Here is a 20,122-nt window from a genome sequence, read left to right as displayed (position 1 = left end):
TCATTTTATTTACCTCCAAATAAAGAAACAGAAAATTAACAGGTTAAGTTGAATTTAAGTCAATGATTATAGCTTCTAGCAAACAGATTTGTAAACTGAGTCACCTGATAAATATTACTTGTGGAATGAAGACAATTTTCAATAGAGATCAGCATTTTGAACTATGAATGCTGAGTCAACTCTGAAGGAATAGCCCCACAAATGTCTAATGAACAACTGACTGAGGTATTTTCCCACCTGATACAAGGACATCCTTGACTGATCTACCCCAGCTGTTTTTTATTTGGACAAGTCACAGTGCCAGAGTACCCTCTTCATTAAAATAATATCTGCCCCTCCCTTCCTTGCAGGGTTGATGAATTGATATTACTTAGTGTAACTGAAATGTCTACAGTTGGCTGGAATGAGTTGCAGGGTATTTTTAATATTATCATTGTTGTTAATTAAGAGTAATTGCGGACTGGGAAGAAAAGTAACAATTATCATTGATGATGTTTTGTAATTTAAATCCTAAAAAGGTGGTGGAGCTATGCTTGGAAAATTCATCTGTTAGGCTTACAAAGAAATCCTGATATTAAAATATACCACTTGAAATTGTGAGAGGAAGTTTTAGGGAGAAATATGATATTTTGATATCTGCATTCTAAAAGAAAGACAAAGGCAGCAGATAATTTAAATATCTGTGAAATTACTTCTGAAATCATCTTCTGTAACCCCAGTAATGGAAGTGAACTTTGCAGGTAAGGTCTTTACTAGGAAGGATTGGATTCAGAGGCTATAGATTTATATCACAGCTTTGAACTCCAGTTGTTTTAAAGAAGGCTGGAATATTAGAGTGCCAGGCACCAGAAGAAGAATATTCATACTATTATCTGCCTGGGTCAAATATTCCTTCATGTCAAAGAAATCTTCATTCAAACCATCTCTTTGTTGAGAAAGCATTTTAAAAAAAAAAAAAAAAAGGTTGATGTTTTGGCACCCCAAAGTTATATCTTAAGTGGGATAAAGAATTTCTTTTGATGAAAACATGTAAAGAAGATATTTATAATGCAATATCTTTATAGGTGAAATAGTTATTAAACTATCTGGAGGGCAAAACAGGGGAAGCGAAAACCTTAGAGTCAGTTTCAGGAAACTGAGACCTGGGCTAAAAATAAGTGCCTTAGCAGTTGAAAGCGAACTCAGAGGTGATGCTCAAATAAAGAGCCAGTGACTAGATCTTGCTTTACTGCTTCTAGATAGGTATGTACTCTGCCTGAAAGAAGGGGGGCATACAAATCTGGGCATGTTTGCCAGTGCGGTGGTGTGACAAATGTCTCCCCTTAGTCTAACCATTTTCGTTCCAATTATTCTGCCTTTCATTGATTCAGAAATCCATCCTGTGGCCCATGAGACAAAAGAGAAAGTCAAATTTCTGGCTTCTATAAAATCCCCTCACCCTTAAGAGAGAGGCAGAGGGACAGTCCCCTCCTTGACAACTTTTGCTTTCTTGTATGACATTTAGAACTGCTGCATCCATTGTGTTACCAACTCAGAAATGAGGCCAAAACTGAGAATGGCAGAGAGGAAAAGTGGGAAGAACACAAGACACTTTATTTCTGGAATCTTTATTGGGAGAATTAATGAATTTCATTATTATTTAAATAATTTTATGTCTGAGTTTTTGTTCCTTGAAGCTTAAACCTTCATAATTGATATGCTCTCATAAATAGCTTCACCTAAATTTGGACTCTTAAAACCAGTTCTATGTATCATGTGATATTGGTCTCGTTCACAGCATCTCCCAGCTCTCTAGATCCAATTCAAACATCACCTCCTCTATGAAACTGGTTCAGAGCTGGTTGATCCCTATTATGTGATACAATTATACTTTAATAGAAGTATTAATATATTCAGGAAATTTTCTTATAGTATTGCAACGAGTCGTCCTCCAGCTGTCCCTCTAAGCTCTTTTATGAGTACATCAAGCAAAAAAATATTTCTGATTCACTTCTGAATCCCTAAGACCATGCCTGGTATATTGTAGGTGCTCAATAAATGTTTTATGAATGAATGACAAAAGGAATAAACCATGTTTATTTCTTTTTAACTGACAGTTTCCCTCATCGCTGATCTTAATCTCTAATAGCAACTAAAGACAAAGTTTTAATACATTATTCTCTCCTGATCTGCTCATATGACAGGCCTTTCATTATGGTCATCAGATGGTACAGGGACTCTCAGACTCCCTTCACCTTTGCTTAGTATTTCATTGTTACCATACATCTCTCTTCTCAACCAAGAAAGTTCTCTCCTAGTCCTGCCACTTCCAACACTAGCCTTTGGCACCTTTTTTGGATTTTTTTTTTAAAGCACCACTTCCTGCAGTAAAAAAATTTAAAATAAAATGTACTTAATTGTTAACCCTAGCAAAGGAACTAGAATACAGTAATCTGTTATAGAACAGTTACGCATCTTATTTTCATGACAGTTTAAATGCTTATTTCCCCATTATCTCATTTTTCCATGCTTCTCCAGTATCTCATTTTCTATATTAACTTTCCTTCTTGTGACATTTTAGGGATTAAATACTTTTAAATAAATTTCAATTTTAAGATGCTACATTATCCACTGGTGAGGGATACTGATGAAGTTAAATACGTACTAGAAGCTACGAAAGTATTCAGAAATATGTCTGCTAATTTACTGCTGTACATAAAATAGCTGGAGTCACACTAGATTTTTTTCTGACTTTTTATTGTGGTAGAATATACATCACATAGAATCAACTGTCTTAACCATTTCTAAGTGCACACTCTTAACCATTTCTAAGCGCACACTTCAGCGGCATTAAATACATTCATATTGTTGTGCAACCATCACCACCACCTCCAGAACTCTTTTCATCTTGCAAAACTGAAGCTCTACCCATTAAACAGTAACTCCTCATTGTCCCCTCCCCTACTTCCTGGCAACCACCATTCTACTTTGTGCCTCCATGACTTTTCCTACTCTAAGTACTTCATACAAGTGGAATCGTGCAGTATTTGTTTTTGTGTGTATGTGACTGGCTTAGTTCATCTGGCATAATGTCGTCAAGGTTTATCCATGTTGTAGCAAATCTCAGAATTTTCTTCCTTTTTAACATAATAATATTCTATTGGATAATCAAAAAGTGGTGTTTACATTTTGCTTATACATTCATCCTTTGATGGACATTTGGATTGCTTCTACAATTTAGCAATAAATGAATAATGCTGCTATGAACATGAGTATACATTTATCTATTTGAGACCCTGCTTTCAATTCTTCTGGGTATATACCCAGAAGTAGAATTGCTGGATCACATGGTAATTCTATTTTTAATTTTTTAAGGAAGTGTCTTACTGTTTTCCACAGCAGCTGTACCATTTTACCTTCCCATCAACATTCCAATTTCTCCACATCCTCGCCAACAAGTTGTTTTTTTATAGTCTCTGTCTTAATGGGTGTGAGGTGGTGTCCCATTGTAATTTTGATTCACATAATCACTAATAATTAACGATTTTCTACATCCTTTCTTGTGCTTCTTTACCATTTATGTATCTTCTTTGGAGAAATGTCTATTCAAGACATTTGCCCCTTTTTTTTTTTAGATATTTGGGGGTAGGAGTTTATTAATTTATTAATTTATTATTTTTGCTGCGTTGGGTCTTCGTTTCTGTGCGAGGGCTTTTTCTAGTTGTGGCAAGCAGGGGCCACTCTTCATCGCAGTGTGCAGGGCTCTCACTATCACGGCCTCTCTTGTTGCGGAGCACAGGCTTCAGATGCGCAGGCTCAGTAGTTGTGGCTCACGGAGACTAGTTGCTCCGTGGCATGTGGGATCCTCCCAGACCAGGGCTGGAACCCGTGTCCCCTGCATTAGCAGGCAGATTCTCAACCACTGCTCCACCAGGGAAGCCCCATTTATCCATTTTTGAATCAAATTTTTTGTTGTTGAGTTTTAGGAGCTCTCTATATATTCTGGATATTAATCCTTTATCAGAAGTATGATTTTCAAATATTTTCTCCCATTTTGTGAGTCACCTTTTTACTCTGTTGATAATGTCTTCTGTTGCACAGAGTTTTAATTTTCCTGGTATCAAATTTGTCTATTTTTTCTTTTGTTGCCTGTGCCTTTGCTGTTATTTTCAAGAAATCATTGCCAAGTCCAATGTTGTGAAGCTTCAACCTTACATTTTTTTCTAAGAGTTTTAAGATTTAGTTCTTACATTTGAGTCATGGATCCATTTGAGTTAACTTTTACATATGGTGTTAAACAAGGCTTCAGCTTCATTCTTTTGCATGTGGATACCCAGTTTTCCCAGCACTATTTGTTGAAAAGCCTGCATTTTATCCATTGAATGGTCTTGGTGCACTTGTCAAAAATCATTTGACTATATATGCAGGAGTTTATTTTTACACTCTCTAGTCTATTTCAATTGTCTATAGGTCAGAGTTTATGCCAGCAGCACACTGTTTTGATTATAGTAGCTTTGTAGTAAGATTTGAAATCAGGAAATGTGAGTTCTCCAAATTTGTTCTTCTTTCTCAGGATTGTTTTGGCTCTTCAGAGTCCCTTGATATTCCATATGAATTTTAGAATGGGCTTTCCTATTTCTTCAAGAAACATCATTGGACTTTTGATAGGGATTCCATTAAATCTGTAGATCGTTTTGAATAGTATTGACATCTTCCAATCTATGAATATGGGATGTCTTTCCATTTATTTATGTCTTTTAAAAATTTCTTTTATAGTTTTCATTGCACAAATCTTCCACTTTCTTGGTTAATTCTTAAGTATTTTATTCTTCTTGATGCTATTGTAAATGGAACTGTTTTCTTAATTAACTTTTTAAATTGCTCATTGTTAATGTATAGAAATGCAACTGATTTTTGTGTGTTGACTTTGTATCTTGCTACTTTGCTGAATTATTTATTGGTTCTAACAATTTTTTGTAGGGGGACCTTTTTTCATATAAGGTCATACTTTCTGTAAATAGAAATAATTTTATTTCTTTCTTTCCAATTTGGATGCCTTTTATTTCTTTGTCTTGTCTAATCACTCTGAATAGTACTTCCATTACTACATTGAATAGAAGTGGCAAGGGTGGACACATTTGCCTTGCTCATTATCATAAAGAAAAAACTTTCAGGTTTCACTATTGAGTATAATGTTCACTGAGGTTTCTCATATATGGCTTCTTTTATGTTGAAGAATTTTCCTCCTACGTCTAGTTTATTGAATGTTTCTACATGGAAGAATGTTGAGTTTTGTCAAATGCTTTCTCTGCATCAACTGAGATGATTGTGTGGTTTTTTCTCCCTTCATTCTGTTAATGTAGTATATTACACTGACCATTCATCTGTTGAATCATCCTTGCATTCCATGAATAAATTCCACTTGAGATACTGCTCGTGTCATTTTATTTCAACTTGTAGGACTCTCTTTAGCATTTCTTGTAGAGCAGGTATAGTGGTAACTCCTCATCTTTTGTTTAATTTGGAAATATCTTAATTTCTCCCTCATTTTTGAAGGAAAGTTTTACTGGATACAAGATCCTTGGTTGACCATATTTTCTTTTAGCAATTTGAATATATCAGCTCATTGCCTTCTGGCCTCCAAATATTCTGATAAGAAATCTTTGGGCAATCTTATTAAGGATCACTTGTATGGAATGAGTCACTTCTCTCTTGCTACTTTCAAGGTTTTCTCTTTGTCTTTGTCTTTTGAGAGATTGTCTTTCATTGTTTCAGGGTGGGTCTCTTTGGGTTCAGCCTACTTGGAGTTTGTGGAGTTTCTTGGATATAAACATTCATGTTTTTTATCAAATTTGGGAAAATTTTAGACATTATTTCTTCAAATATTCTCTTTGCCTCTTGGTCTCTCTCTTGTCCTTTTGGGACTCCCACAATGCATATGTTGGTCCTTTTGATGGTGCCTCTCATGTTCCTTAGGTTCTGATAACTTTTCTTCAGTCTTTTCTTCTTTCTGTTTGTCATTTGATAATTTCCATTGTCCTACCTTCAAGTTCACTTGTTCTTTCTTCTTGTTCAAATCTGCCTTTGAGTACCTCTAGTGAAATTTTCATTTCAGTTGTTCTTTTCAATTCCCGAATTTCCTTTTGGCTTCTTTTTTGGTTTTCTATCTACTGATATTTCCATTTTGTTCATACACTGTTTTCTTGCTTTCTCCATATTTTCCTTTAGTTAGTTCTTAGAGCATCTTTCAGACAGCTGTTTTAGTCTTTGACTACTAAATCCACCATCAGGTCTTTCTCAGGGACAGTTTCTGTTGGTTTAATTTTTTCTTTGAATGGGCTAAACTCTCCTGTTTCTTTCTATGTCTTATGATTGTTTTGCTGTTGAAAACTGGAAATTTGAATTTAATAATGTGGTAACTCTGGAAATTAGATTCTCCTCCTGCTCCTTTGCTGCTTTTTGCTTTTGTTTTCTGATTGCTGTAGTCTGACTCTGTGCCAGGGATCATGTTAAGGTATAAACTTAAGGTCTTCTCATGTCCTTTCTGAGCCTGTGGCTTTCCCTTGGCATGCACAGTGACTTTCTAATATCCTCTGTATATGAAATTGCTTTTGAATGTCCTAGTCTTTAATTATGGCTCCTCAAAGAGGAACAAGTGAAAAATGAAGGGAAGGAGAAGGTGCTGGCCATTTAAATTTCCTGGAAATCACTTCAGTGGGAGGGGGGAGGCTTGCAACAATGGGAGGAGGTACACAAAGGTGACGCCACCTCTTTATCTGCACTTCTGCAATCAGAAGCAGCAATCAGCAATTAGAATGCACATTCCTGATATTTGGAGGATAGGGTCTACATTGCCCACCCTCTCTCATGCAATACATGTGCAAGCTCCTCCAGTAATATATGCACAGCTGTCAGCAAAGGGGCTGAGGTGTGGAGGATAGGTAGTGGATACTGTGCTAACAGCCAAAATTGACTGGATTTAACCACATTTACCCTCTAACATCTTTCCCTGGAAGATGTAAGCCTTTGATAGACTCCTGAGTTCCAAAATACATGAGAGAGATTCTGCTAGTCCAATTGTTTCCTTGGTAGAAAGACAAATTCTTAGTGCTCATACTCCACCATCTTCCCAGAATCACAGTTTTTATAAAATATATGAAGGTTTTCATTTTCACATGAATTGATGCCCCATCTCTTTTACATTCCTTATTACTTATCAATAAATTTTTATTGTCAATCTTCATATAGATATAGTAGTTAACATTCATAATTTCTGGTTTCAGTTATTGGGGGGATGGTTACTTTTAATTTTTATATCATTTCAAAGTTACAGAAAAATTTGCAAGAACAGCACAAATATTTTCCATAAACTCTCAGATTCTCTAATTACCAACATTCTAACACATTTGCCTTCCTTTACATATATATATATATATATATATATATATATATATACTTTTTTAATAACTTGGGAGTAAGTTGCAGAAATGTTGCCCCACTACTCCCCAAATAAAAACCTTACCTATGTTACCACAGAACATCCATCAAAATCAGGAAATCAACACCAATAACAATATCATTATTAAATCCATACTCCACTCACACCTTAGCAATTGTCCCAACAGTGTTTCCTGTTGCTACAAGAAGAAAAGACTTATTTTTCCTTTTTTCTTTCTGGTCCATGAAACTGTCCATGATCTTGCATTGCATTCAACTGTCGTGTCTCTTTCATCTCCTTCAAATGGAAATATATCTTTATATAGACAAGCTCTTATAAAGACAAGCTCTTCCTTGTCTTTCATGATTTTGACATGTTTGAAGCATATAGTCTGACTACTTTATAGAATAATCCTCAGTTGGGGTAAAGTGATGTTTCTTCATGATTCATTTGAGGTTATACATTTTTGGTAAGAATATTCCAGCAATGATGCTGTGTTCTTCTCATTGTGTCATATCAGAACACACATGATGTTAATTTTCACAATTACTGATGATGATGTTAACTTTTATTACTTAGGTAAGATGGTATTTGCCAAGTCATTCCACTGTAAAATTTATTAATAAGCAATTAATTAATTTTATGGTTCTCTTTCATGACCCAGTTCAAATACATCCTCTATGTTGAAAACATTCCTGACTACTCCAGCACATACTGACTACTCTGCTTGCCCCTGGCTTCCTTCCAATCCATAGATTATACCACATAGTTTATCATATAATTCATGTCCTCCCCTATATTGTGTCTTTATTCATTCCACTAAAATTTATCAAGTGATTACCATATTCGTAGGCACAGTGCTAGATGTTAGATATATACATAAGTGTCCTGAGGCTGTGTCAACCTAGTGATGGAAAGATGAGAAATCAGAATGTGGTAATATCATGTTATAGTAAGAACACACACCTTTTTCCTGTGGTCAAGGGGAGGAAGGGTTTAACTCTTCTTAGATTTGGGGAATGAGGGGTGAGGGAGGAGGAGAAACTATCAGAACAATTTTCCCAGGTGATGTGATGATGTTCATGCTATTTCTCTACTACATTGAGGGCATGAACATGAGCCGTTACTCTTTCCGTGTTCCAGACCACACCTAGCACAGGGAAGAGCGTTCACTCACTTATTCAAGAATTGTTTACTGAGCTCTGAATCTCTTGTTTACTGTGCCAGGGTCTGGGTACACAGCTGCAAATATGACAGAGTCCTTGTCTTTGAGATCTCTTTCTGAGAAGTATCCATTTGATCCTGTCTCTCTTCCTTTAAGAATAGAATTTCCTGTATGCTTCTGCATGTATGTTGATAGAAGCAATGTCAGTGAAAAATTATGTGAGCTTCAAAGAGGTCCCAGGGAGGAAAAATCAGAGAACTGATATTGTAGATATGTCTTGTTGCTGCAGCCTTGGTTTTATGGTAAAAGTATAGAAAACAAGAAATTGACTTATCCAGCAAATTTACATTGGACTGAATCTTCTTACTCTATGCTTCCACATCAACAGAAAAATAAGAATTAAACTTGAATAGTACATTTTGAAAAATAAATAAATTCACAAATACACATACATAGAAGTGGCACCTGAAACAACTTTTTAAAGGATTAGCACAGAGGCACATTTAAGGTATAGGGAAGGCTTAGAAAGAAGTGAGAGGAGAGTTTTAGACAGGAAGGAGCAGACTAATTCACACACACCGAAAAAAATACCTAAAAACAAAATATCAGAGGCAAGAAAGAGTATGAAAAATTTTTGGTATGATTGAAGCAAAGAATGTGTAGAGAACAAGAGCAATGATAAAACTAGAAAGTTAGATAAGAAAAGGCAAGCATAAGACATATTTACATGCCATGCTAAGGAGATTGGAACTTCTGTGGATGAAATGGGAGCCATGTAAGGGTTTTAATCATTAAGTGTTCAGGTCAAATTTTCATTGTGTAACTATCATTCATGAAGTCTACAGGGCTTGGAAAAGAGAGGAGAGGACAGAGACTGAAAGAAGGAGATTTATTAGTAATTAAGGAAAAAAATGATAGTGCTGTTGGTGATGGGAATGAGAAAAGCAAGCATTAAAAATTTTTAAGTTAATACAATCAACATGTTTTTTTAAATTTAATTTACTTTTTATAGAAGTACAGTTGAATTACAGTGTTTTGTTAATTAATGCTGTGTACAGCAAAGTGACTCAGGTATACATATATATATTCTTTTCCATATTCTTTTCCATTATGGCTTATCTCAGGATATTGAATATAGTTCCCTGTGCTATACAGTAGGACCTTGCTGTTTCTCCATTCTATATATACCAGTTTGCATCTGCTAATCCCAAATTCACAATCCAACCCTCTCCCACCCTCCTCCCCACTTGCCAACTGCCGCTTCTGAGGTGCTGGAAGCAAAAGCAGACTACTGCACATGATCCCTGCACTCCAGCCCAACCCACTGATCCATCCCTACCCTCACCCCACGTAAAGGATCAACTGGCTGCCCCCACCCCGGGGAGCCAGCAAGAGCATCTGTTACTTGTTTTCATTCCCTCGTGCTGCATCATGAGTCCCAGTAAAGCCTGGCCTGAATTTCTCGTCTGGCCTCTTATTAATTTCTATTGATTAAGGAGTCCAGTAACTCAGTTTGGTAACAAGCAACAGCAGCTTGAACAAAATGGAAATTTATTTCTCATGTAAAAGTCCAAACAGGGTGTTGGTACTCTGTGGAGGGCAGCAGCAAGTGTGGCCCATCCGGTCTTTTTTTAAAAATTTATTTTATTTATTTATATTTTATTTATGGGTGTGTTGGGTCTTTGTTGCTGCACGCGGTCTTTCTCTAGTTGCAGCGAATGGGGGCTACTCTTCATTGCGGTGAGCGGGCTTCTCATTGTGGTGGCTTCTCTTGTTGTGGAGCACGGGCTCTAGGTGCACAGGCTTCAGTACTTCTGGCATGCGGGCTCAGCAGTTGTGGCTCGCAGGCTCTAGAGCGCAGGCTCAGTAGTTGCGGCACATGGGCTTAGTTGCTCTGCAGCCTGTGGGATCTTCCTGGACCAGGGCTCGAACCCGTGTCCCCTGCATTGGCAGGTGGATTCTTAACCACTGCGCCACCAGGGAAGTACCCCCATCTAGTCTTTATGGAGGTGCTCTGGGGCTTCTGTCCTTTTGTCGCTCAGTGCTGGTTTGCATTGTGGGTGGTAGCGAGGCTGGACAAAGTGCCCAGAGACAACTTCAATTCCAGCTGAAAATTAGTGGCAGGAGCTGCAGGAATTGAAGAACATGAATGGCAGTTGCCAGTCATGGCAGAGCATGGTGTGGCTTCTGGTCTCACACAATCACAGGGGCCTTGATTCCTTCGACTCCTCACCAGAGGCTCAGGGGCAGGCATTCAGCTCTCTTGGTACTACAGTCCCTCTTGAAAGATTTCCTTAGTGAACAATAGTCATTTCAGATTCTGATCATCTACCTGTTTAATGAGTCTGAAATGCTTTGCAAGCCAGTTGTTCTTCTAGTGGGCAGCAGTGGCTCTACTGCCCTGTCGAGACAAAGAGGAAAGGTCTGGACGAGTCTCAAGACTTCCCTCCCCCAACCCAAATTGCTTCCAGACATGACTTTTCTTATTGGTTCTCTCTCCTATGACCTTGAAATGAGAGAAGAAAGCAACTTTATTCCAGAAAATTCAGAGGCAAACGAAGGTTACAGGTGTCCCACCCAAGACCCTGACCTGGAAGGCCAGAGCAGATCCCATATTTATATAAGGAATTAGTAGAGTCCTGTCAGTCCCAAATTAGCTTAAGGCTTTGGCTTTGACATGAATGCCAGTCAACACAACCCATGTGATCTGAAGGGTTTTAAGAAGCAAGTTTGTTCCCACATTTGGAACAGAAACTAAAGTAGGACCAAACAGTCCTTGTGAAAGCTGGGCTAACCCAGTTTTCCTGTAGCTCCAGGCCTCTGGGGTTTTATCCAAGCTGCTCAAAAATGCATTCCAATATACAGTAGGTGCAGACAAATACTGTTTGATTCCACTTATATGAGGTACCTAGAATAGTCAAATTCATAGAATCAGAAAGTACATTGGTAGATGCCAGGGGCAGGGGGATGTGGTGAGGGGGTGGAAAGGGGGAATGGGGAGTTAGTGTTTAATGGGGACAGAGTTTCAGTTTAGGAAGGTGGAAAATTTGGGAGACGGATGATGGTGAGAGTTGGGGGGACAATGTGAATGTACTTAGTGTCACTGAGTTGTACAGTTAAATGTGGTTAAAATAGTATGTTTTATATTATATGACTTTTACTACAATAAAAAAAAACATTAAAAATAAAAAAGGAAATGCAGTTTGAAGGCACACTTTCCATTTCCTTCCAAATGTACATTGCAAGGGTTACAGAACCCAGATCAGAACTATAACATACACTGCACGATCTACAACAGGGCTGGTTTACTCAACCTGCAGAGGAATGCCAAGAAGGAGGCCCTGTACACGTGAGAAGGCTGCACAGGCAGTGCGATAGCAGCATTCCAGGGAGCCATCCACGAGAGCACCTTGGGACTAGCTCGTGCTTCACCCTGCCCCCGACTCATTTGCCCTATGAAGCTCTTGGGTCCCTGCCAGACAGAAGCTCAGACTGCTCTGCACCTCCCACCTTCCCCTGCTCAGCACTCCCTCTGAGTCCAAAGCAGTTCACCCCGAAGTGGAAATCCAGGGCCACCACATTGTTACATCCCCGCTCCCAATCTGTGTAGGATGTTCCATCACTGTCAAGGAGCTACCATGCCTTCCTCACTGCTTTGCTGCTGAAATTCTTGTCACCCAGTTCCTGTGCCTGCAACAGCCCTGCTTCTCCCCATTCAGCAGCCCATCCTCCTTGCTCTGCTAGTGCTTTGATGGAAGGTTAGGGAGGAGGGTGTCCCATTGCCCAAAGCTGTGGCTGCAGATACAAAGCTTCCTCTTTTCAGATCCTGGGATACTTTCTTCCTTCTTTTGTCTCCTGGGAGTTTTCTATAACCTTCAAAGCTGTGCTCTGACGCTGGCCTTTGGGTGTGGCCTGTGGTAGGTGGTGTCCCCGGCATCAGCAAAGGCCTTGACTCAACATGATTTTTTAAACAACATAAATGTTGTAAAGTGAGGAAGAAGCCATATTGGAGGATGATTTTAAGATTTGTGGAATAGGCAATTAGACAATACATCCTGATAATCACTGAGATATGGAAAGTAGAATAAATTTAGTTATTAGGAGTGGATGGAAGGGGGAAGTGAAAGTTTAGTGTGGAACATATTGCGTTGAGGTGCCTGGGACATCCTCTTGGACGTCTTCAACTATTTTCTTCTTTCTAACTTTCCTTTCTCCTTGAATGATCTCATCACCATTTATGAATATTGAATATTGATGGCTCCTAGATCTATATCCCAGCCAGGATCACCCTCTTGAATATCAAATTCCTATGTCTATTCCCTACTTAGTTTTATAGACTTAAACTTTGAACTCAGTTTTCTCATCTGTAAACAGCAATACCAAATCCTCATCATAGGATTATTTTGATAATAAATTAAATAGAACATGCAAAATGCATGGACCATAGTAAGTGCTTAATAAATATTGGTTTACCAAGAATTTTCCTAATCAGTTCCTACAAATCTTCTCTTTTTGAATTCTCCAATTCTTGAGTAAAGCCAAAGTGAGAGTCTAACTCTATGTTTTTGAAAAGGAAGTAAATAATTGTAATCAGGAACTTAATTTACCTCTTCTGGTTTCTCCGTATCTTGGTATTACACATACGATAGGTATTCAGAAAATAATAAACTTACTTTTAAAGGAAGCATCACAAACAGAATTATATCAACTACAGGACACACTTTAAAAGATTTTGGCTTACTATAAAAGGTAAGTATGTGGTTTGGAAATTTCAGTCTGTGTACATGGAACTCCAATGATCTGTAGAGGTGCTTTGAAGTTCCACAAAGTACAGAAGAAACAAATCTCACACACAGCCACCCACACTCACACACACACACACACACACAAATGAACACACACCCCTACCTGGGAGGCTTTATTATCATTTTTGTTTGTTTTATATATTGGAATTCCATGGAGATTTTATTTGAATAGAAAGTTCCAGAACATAGTCAATATCTTACTTGAATAAAAAGTTCCACTGATAAGAATAAAAGAAAAATTTGGAAATGACTACAGGAACATTTGCATCATTACAAGCCTGTCACTTCTTTTATGGAATAAACATTATGGGATTATTTGGACTTAATTCTTGAGAGATTCCAGGGATAGCTTGGTTTACTAATAATTTTTCAGATTAAAACTTATAGCCTAGAAATCTTTTTCTACCCTCTGCATTGCTACTACACTTGTCTCTGTCTTAATGCTCTAGGACAGATATATGTGAAATGACAGTACTTGGGCCAGCTGACTGTGGACAATTTCACTACATTTAAAACTACCTTAGGTCTCTGAGAAATTATTACTTGACTGTAGTTATGTTAAAGAAGGACTTCATATTCAGTAATAGCACATATTTATCATCATTTTCTTCCTAAGACAATGGAAAGTTCACTATTTTTTTTTCATCTTGGATTATTATTTTAAAAATCATGTACTAGAAACAAAGCAATAATACAATTTTCTATTTCCTTCACTAAATTATAAGTAAGAAATTATCTAGCACAATGAATAAATCATTACACAGCCTTATAAATCTAAAAAGTTTTATTTAACCAACACAACCATATCGAATAAAATCAGTCTGGGGGAAAATTAGTTGATTGCTAATTAGTGGGAAATAATATATGTTTGGACAACACACCCAACAGAATGTCATAGAGTTTGATGCAAACTTCAGTCCAGCTCAATATCCTTTGGCTTATGCTTTCTCATAAACTCTGGTAGCAGTGACACAATTCATGATACATTCCTAGGCACAAAAAAAATTATTGGTAAATCCCTGGGACTAAACCACTTATATTTTGTTTATTGTCTCCTTCAATGTTGGGAAGGAAACAATATTCATCAAAAGATATTTGCTCTGGGCTCTTATTATATACCTGATATTGTAATAAGCTAGGGAAATATAAAGATCAAGAAGATATAAGTCTTGCCCTCAAGGAATCTTACAATCTATGTGGTGAGTGAGAAACATAATTAGAAATGCACAATACAATATGGTTCATATTGAGAGGGATGAGGGAATGCTTCCTGGGGGACAGTATACCTACACTGAGCTTAAAAGTATGAAGGATAATTGCCAGAGTGAAACCATAATCCCAATAGAGTAACCTTTTGTTCTACAAGGACAATTATCTGTTTCTCTAGGTAGAATAACGATTATGGGATGACCTAGCAGTAGAATCTAGAATTAAGTAGCCAGAAGATACTCACCACCACCAGTTTGTCATCCACTCGTTTTCTCTTTATGGTGGTTGATTTTCCATCCCACTTCTGCACCTGCACCAGGGCACCTTCATCTAAGATTACGGTGCTCTGCGGGCATAATAAAAAAGTGATTATAATGATGGAGGAAAATAAAATTTAAAAATAGAGCACTTTTATTTGCAGGAATATTTTGAGGTAATTAGTAATTTTAAATTACAAGAAAATGTTGCAACAAGGAAACAATGAGTGCCAAAAACAACGTACAAAATTATATGTATATTATGATCAGAATATTATACAAACATGCACTTGAAAAAATACTGTGAAAGAATATAGATAATAAATTTATGTTGAGATAGTAGAATCATAGGTGATTTTTACCTTTTTTTCCCACTCTTTTATAAACGTTCTCTAACACTGTTACGTTATTTTAATTCACTTCAAATACTATATATATATACATATGGTATGACAAATAAATTATGTTAATCATTTTTTAAACTAATAAGGACCATTTTATAGAAAGGGAGAAAATTCACCAGCTAAATATTGAAGGCAACGTAGTTCAGATCTAGGAGTCAGGGATCTTTGGCTTACGGTGGAATGGGTTTCCTCCTTTTACAAAATGGCTTCTTGTAGGCAGCGGTCATTTAGAAACCAGCGTTTACTCTGCTCCAATTCCCTATTTCTCACCTTGACTTTCCTGTCATCTGCAGTGACTTCCTCAAATTCCTGGCTCAATTTGAAGGAAATCTCAGTATTTTTAAAGGTACTTTCTGATTTAATGGTGATCACATCCCCATTCACACTGATGATCACATTGGGTTTGGCCATGCCGGCCACTTTCCTGGTAGCAAAGCCCACTCCTATAGTTGGGAAAAGAAAAATGTCAAGTTTACAATTTTCTCTCACATCTTTATTTAAGAAAGAGCAGTAGTGTGTGTGTGTGTGTGTGTGTGTGTGTGTGTGTGTGTGTGTGTGTGTGTAGGTGGGTGCACGTGTGCATAAAATGTGAAAGACTCCAGTGAGTTTCTTAAAGGTCTTATGTAAACATCTCCTGCAGATAAGTAAAGTAGGCTAATACTTAAAGAATGCCTGAGGCACAATTAGATGTAAGTCTGTTCTTTAAATTTCCACTTCCGGGTTTCAGATACAAGTCTTTAGGAGACCCATTATTAATTTTCCACAAGAATATGTACAAAGATTAAGTCTTGTGAGACATACATATTTTAAAAGTCACTGCACTCTCGAAATAACTGGCCATCTTAACCATGAGGGCAGCCACTCTCATTTTAGTTCATGAAACACTTGGGAATCTCTACCTTTCCTTCTTAGATAACAAAAGTGATCTAATCCATAGTCAAAGACAATAGGATTTGGGGGACCACTATACAGTTACTCGATTAAAAATTAATCTGTTTGGGGGCTTCCTTGGTGGCGCAGTGGTTGAGAGTCCGCCTGCCGATGCAGGGGACGCGGGTTTGTGCACCGGTCCGGGAAGATCCCACATGCCGCGGAGCGGCTAGGCCCGTGAGCCATGGCCGCTGAGCCTGTGCGTCCGGAGCCTGTGCTCCGCAACGGGAGAGGCCACAACAGTGAGAGGCCCATGTATCGCAAAGAAAAAAAAAAAAAAAAAAAATTAATCTGTTTGGGTGTCCAAAATTCACATTTCATGGCATTTGCTGTCAAGTCTAGTTTTCTTGGCTTTTCCAAATTACTCCACCATGAAATGAAGATTTCGATTAATTTTTCCAAAAGTCAAAATGTTTCCTGCATGCATAACATTTTAGAATGGTGATGTTCCCAATAAACTATAGAAGGTGCTAAAGAGGGCTTAGGCATCAATTGTGAAAACTTCAAAGTTTAAGAAATCACTATTTTAGTAAGTTCAGAAATTAATACTTTGATTCCCAATCACTTAAGTGGCAAAATCCTCTTTTTGAAAAAGAGGAGTGTATTTTTTGGGATGTGTGGCAGTTATGGGACGAACAATTTACAACCTAATGTAGACAGCAAGCAGTAACTTACTGTCGCTGCATAAATTATAATTTACGACTGCTATAGATGTGTTGTATTTTTTAAATGCATGTGCATAAATCTACAATACTTTTTTGACTACTTATAGATACCAAAATTTAGGAATAGTGGGGATCAGGGAGGCAAATATCGTACAAAACAAGCAATACCGAAGCTCTGATTTAGCTCCCCGTCCGAAAGCAGCAACGAGTGGGAAGATAATATGCTGTTTCAGCAAGTCCTGTCTCTGTTACAAAATATAATAACCTCAAATACATGGAGTGAGTCAACATAGTGAATGGATGCAACCCCCGGTGTGGTTCCAGACTGGCCAAGCTTATGAAAATCATTCTCTCCACTGGCTTGATTCTGTCCTCATTTGACGGTTGAAAACAATACCTGCTGACTGAAGGTAATCAACTAGAGAAGCTAATTTCAGGAGGTATTTTATTGTCTTTCATTATCATCAATACCTTATCATTTTAAAACACAGTGGTATAAGAATTTAAATATAAATATTAAAAGTGTAAAATGTTTCTAAAAATAGTAAATAGCCTCAAATACAGACATATCTGTATCAGTGCATATTAATTAGTTTATTGAATTACAACCAGTTGATATTCTACAAAGCTAGGTTTCACTCATGTTGAAGTCCCTGATTTCCCTCTTGTCTGCAAACAAGGAAAACAGTAGTTATACACAAGCAAAAAATATACTATAAGATTTAGAAGAAGGTTAAGTCTTGAGATTTAGGGATTCAATCATAACCTCTAATAAAGATATTGTGAAAAAAAAATCCCTCCCCAATTTGCAACCCCTGGATACAACTTGATAATGCATGGCCGTGGCTGCCTGAGTGAAATACTGCCTCTCTACTCCTTTGCTTTAACTTTGTAATTATCTGGGGAACACACAGGCAATGTTACCAGAACCTAAAAACCTGAAAGCCTCTATTATCAATAATTCTATGGCATCCCATATAATTTTAAATCAAACAAATATTTAAGACTTTTAAGGAACATATTTTCTGAAATTGAGACTTTTTCTCCCATAAAACAACCACACATTTTAATGGATTGACCTTAAAACAATTGGCTAACATACATTACTCAAAAAATTACATTAAGATGAGAAATGCAGTGCTTTCAGTTTCAAATGGAAATTATTGCATGCTAGGAAATACAGTTTTATTTCCAAGTTATTGCTTATTTTATATGCAAAAGGAATCAATAAAAAGAGACAGAGAGTCAAGTAAACCAAAGATACTCAAGTTTATCAATCAAATAAAATCTTGGCATTTCTGTACAACATAACAATTCCATTTATACCCTTTTTCATATTAGTTCACCTTAAGGAAGCATTAGTTGTGACTTCCATCTAGAATGTTTCTAGAAACAAATGATTCACACATGTTACTTTTATCGCCTCTATATAGAAAGCAGAATTTCATGTCTGGCCAGTGCTTCCAGAGTGAAAAACAGCCATAAAGCACTCTTCCCCAGAGAAAAAGTTATAAACCCAGCCAATGTATTTCCTTACCCACTTCTTTCATGTAATCTTCAAAGTTTTCACTGGAGACAAGTTTCCAGGTACCTACAAATGCATCACACATTTTGGGAGCTTTCTAGAATTATTCTTCAAGGTGAGAAAGAAGCTGCAGCTTTCAGGAAGGTGCTATTACCCTCTGAGTCCAGAAAACTTCCTTTTAAAGATACCCAGGACAAGTGATTTTTAGGAATAACCAATTGGGAATGGTATCAGATCATTTCCTTCATTGCCAGACTCTGCGGTTTTTCCTTTGAGTCATGTTTTTCATAGAAATTTCTCAACTTTGGTTCTTCCTGGCAAATGGTCATTGAACTTAGAGTACAACTTATTTTTAACCATTACAGAATATTTTAAATATTTCTATTTTGACAGTTTAATATTCAGTGAATTGAATTTCCTCCTATTATTTTCATACATATTTATCACAGTGTAGAGTACAGCAGTGTAATTATCTTGGGATAAATTTTGACTCCCATTTCTGGAGTTTCTATTAAAATTGCAATTATGTGGTTCATTTGAATTGAGGAACATAAGAATTATCTTGTATATTCTTAAGTAATTGCAAAGGCTCTTTGGGGCAGTACTGTCTCAGGAATTACCTGGAAATTAAAACAAAATAAGTAATGGCATTTAAAAAATATTTATTTATTTATTTTTATACAGCAGGTTCTTATTAGTTACCTATTTTATACATATTAGTGTGTATATGTCAATCCCAGTTCCCAGTTCATCCCACCACCACCACCACCCCCCACCCCGCTTTCCCCGCTTGATATCCATACATTTGTTCTCTACATCTGTGTCTCTATTTCTGCCTTGCAAACTGGTTTATCTGTACCATTTTTCTAGATTCCACATATAGGTGTTAATATATGATATTTGTTTTTCTCTTTCTGACTTACTTCACTCTGTATGACAGTCTCTAGGTCCATCCACATCTCTACAAATGACCCAATTTCATTCCTTTTTATGGCTGAGTAATATTCCATTGTATATATGTACCATATCTTCTTTATCCACTCATTTGTCGATGGGCATTTAGGTTGATTTCATGACCTGGCGATTGTAAATAGTGCTGCATTGAACATTGGGGTGCATGTGTCTTTTTGAATTATGTATTTTTCTGGATATATGCCCAGTAGTGGTATTGCTGGGTCATATGGTAATTCTATTTTTGGTTTTTTAAGGAACCTCCATACTGTTGTCCATAGTGGCTGTATCAATTTACATTCCCACCAACAGTGCAAGAGGGTTCCCTTTTCTCCTCACCCTCTCCAGCATTTGTTGTTTGTAGATTTTCTGATGATGCCCATTCTAACTGGTGTGAGGTGATACCTCATTATAGTTTAATTTGCATTTCTCTAATAATTAGTGATGTTGAGCAGCTTTTCACATGCCTCTTGGCCAGCTGAAGGTCTTCTTTGGAGAAATGTTTATTTAGGTCTTCTGCCCATTTTTTGATTGGGTTGTTTCCATTTTGAATATTGAGCTGCATGAGCTGTTTATATATTTTGGAGATTAATCCTTTGTCCGTTGATTCATTTGCGAATATTCTCTCCCATTCTGAGGTTTGTCTTTTTGTCTTGTTTACAGTTTCCTTTACTGTGCAAAAGCTTTTAAGTTTCATTAGGTCCCATTTGTTTATTTTTGTTTTTATTGCCATTACTCTAGGAGGTGTATCAAAAAAGATCTTGGTGTGATTTATGTCAAAGAGTGTTCTTCCT

General features: G+C 37.1%; 1 protein-coding gene across 1 annotated transcript; it reads right to left on the bottom strand.

The window, feature by feature from the left end:
- Positions 1-14,153: 14,153 nt before the first annotated feature.
- LOC137210290 (fatty acid-binding protein, adipocyte) lies at positions 14,154-18,548 on the bottom strand. Its single transcript, XM_067711984.1, has 4 exons — positions 18,390-18,548; positions 15,528-15,700; positions 14,841-14,942; positions 14,154-14,376 (listed from the first exon to the last, which is right to left on the bottom strand). Exons 1-4 carry the CDS (start codon positions 18,460-18,462, stop codon positions 14,326-14,328), a joined length of 399 nt encoding a protein of 132 aa, XP_067568085.1. The 5' UTR covers positions 18,463-18,548; the 3' UTR covers positions 14,154-14,325.
- Positions 18,549-20,122: the final 1,574 nt, after the last annotated feature.

This window comes from Pseudorca crassidens, chromosome 17, assembly GCF_039906515.1.
Source record: "Pseudorca crassidens isolate mPseCra1 chromosome 17, mPseCra1.hap1, whole genome shotgun sequence".
Taxonomy (NCBI): Eukaryota; Metazoa; Chordata; class Mammalia; order Artiodactyla; family Delphinidae; genus Pseudorca; species Pseudorca crassidens.
This window is presented reverse-complemented; position numbering and strand designations above follow the sequence as displayed.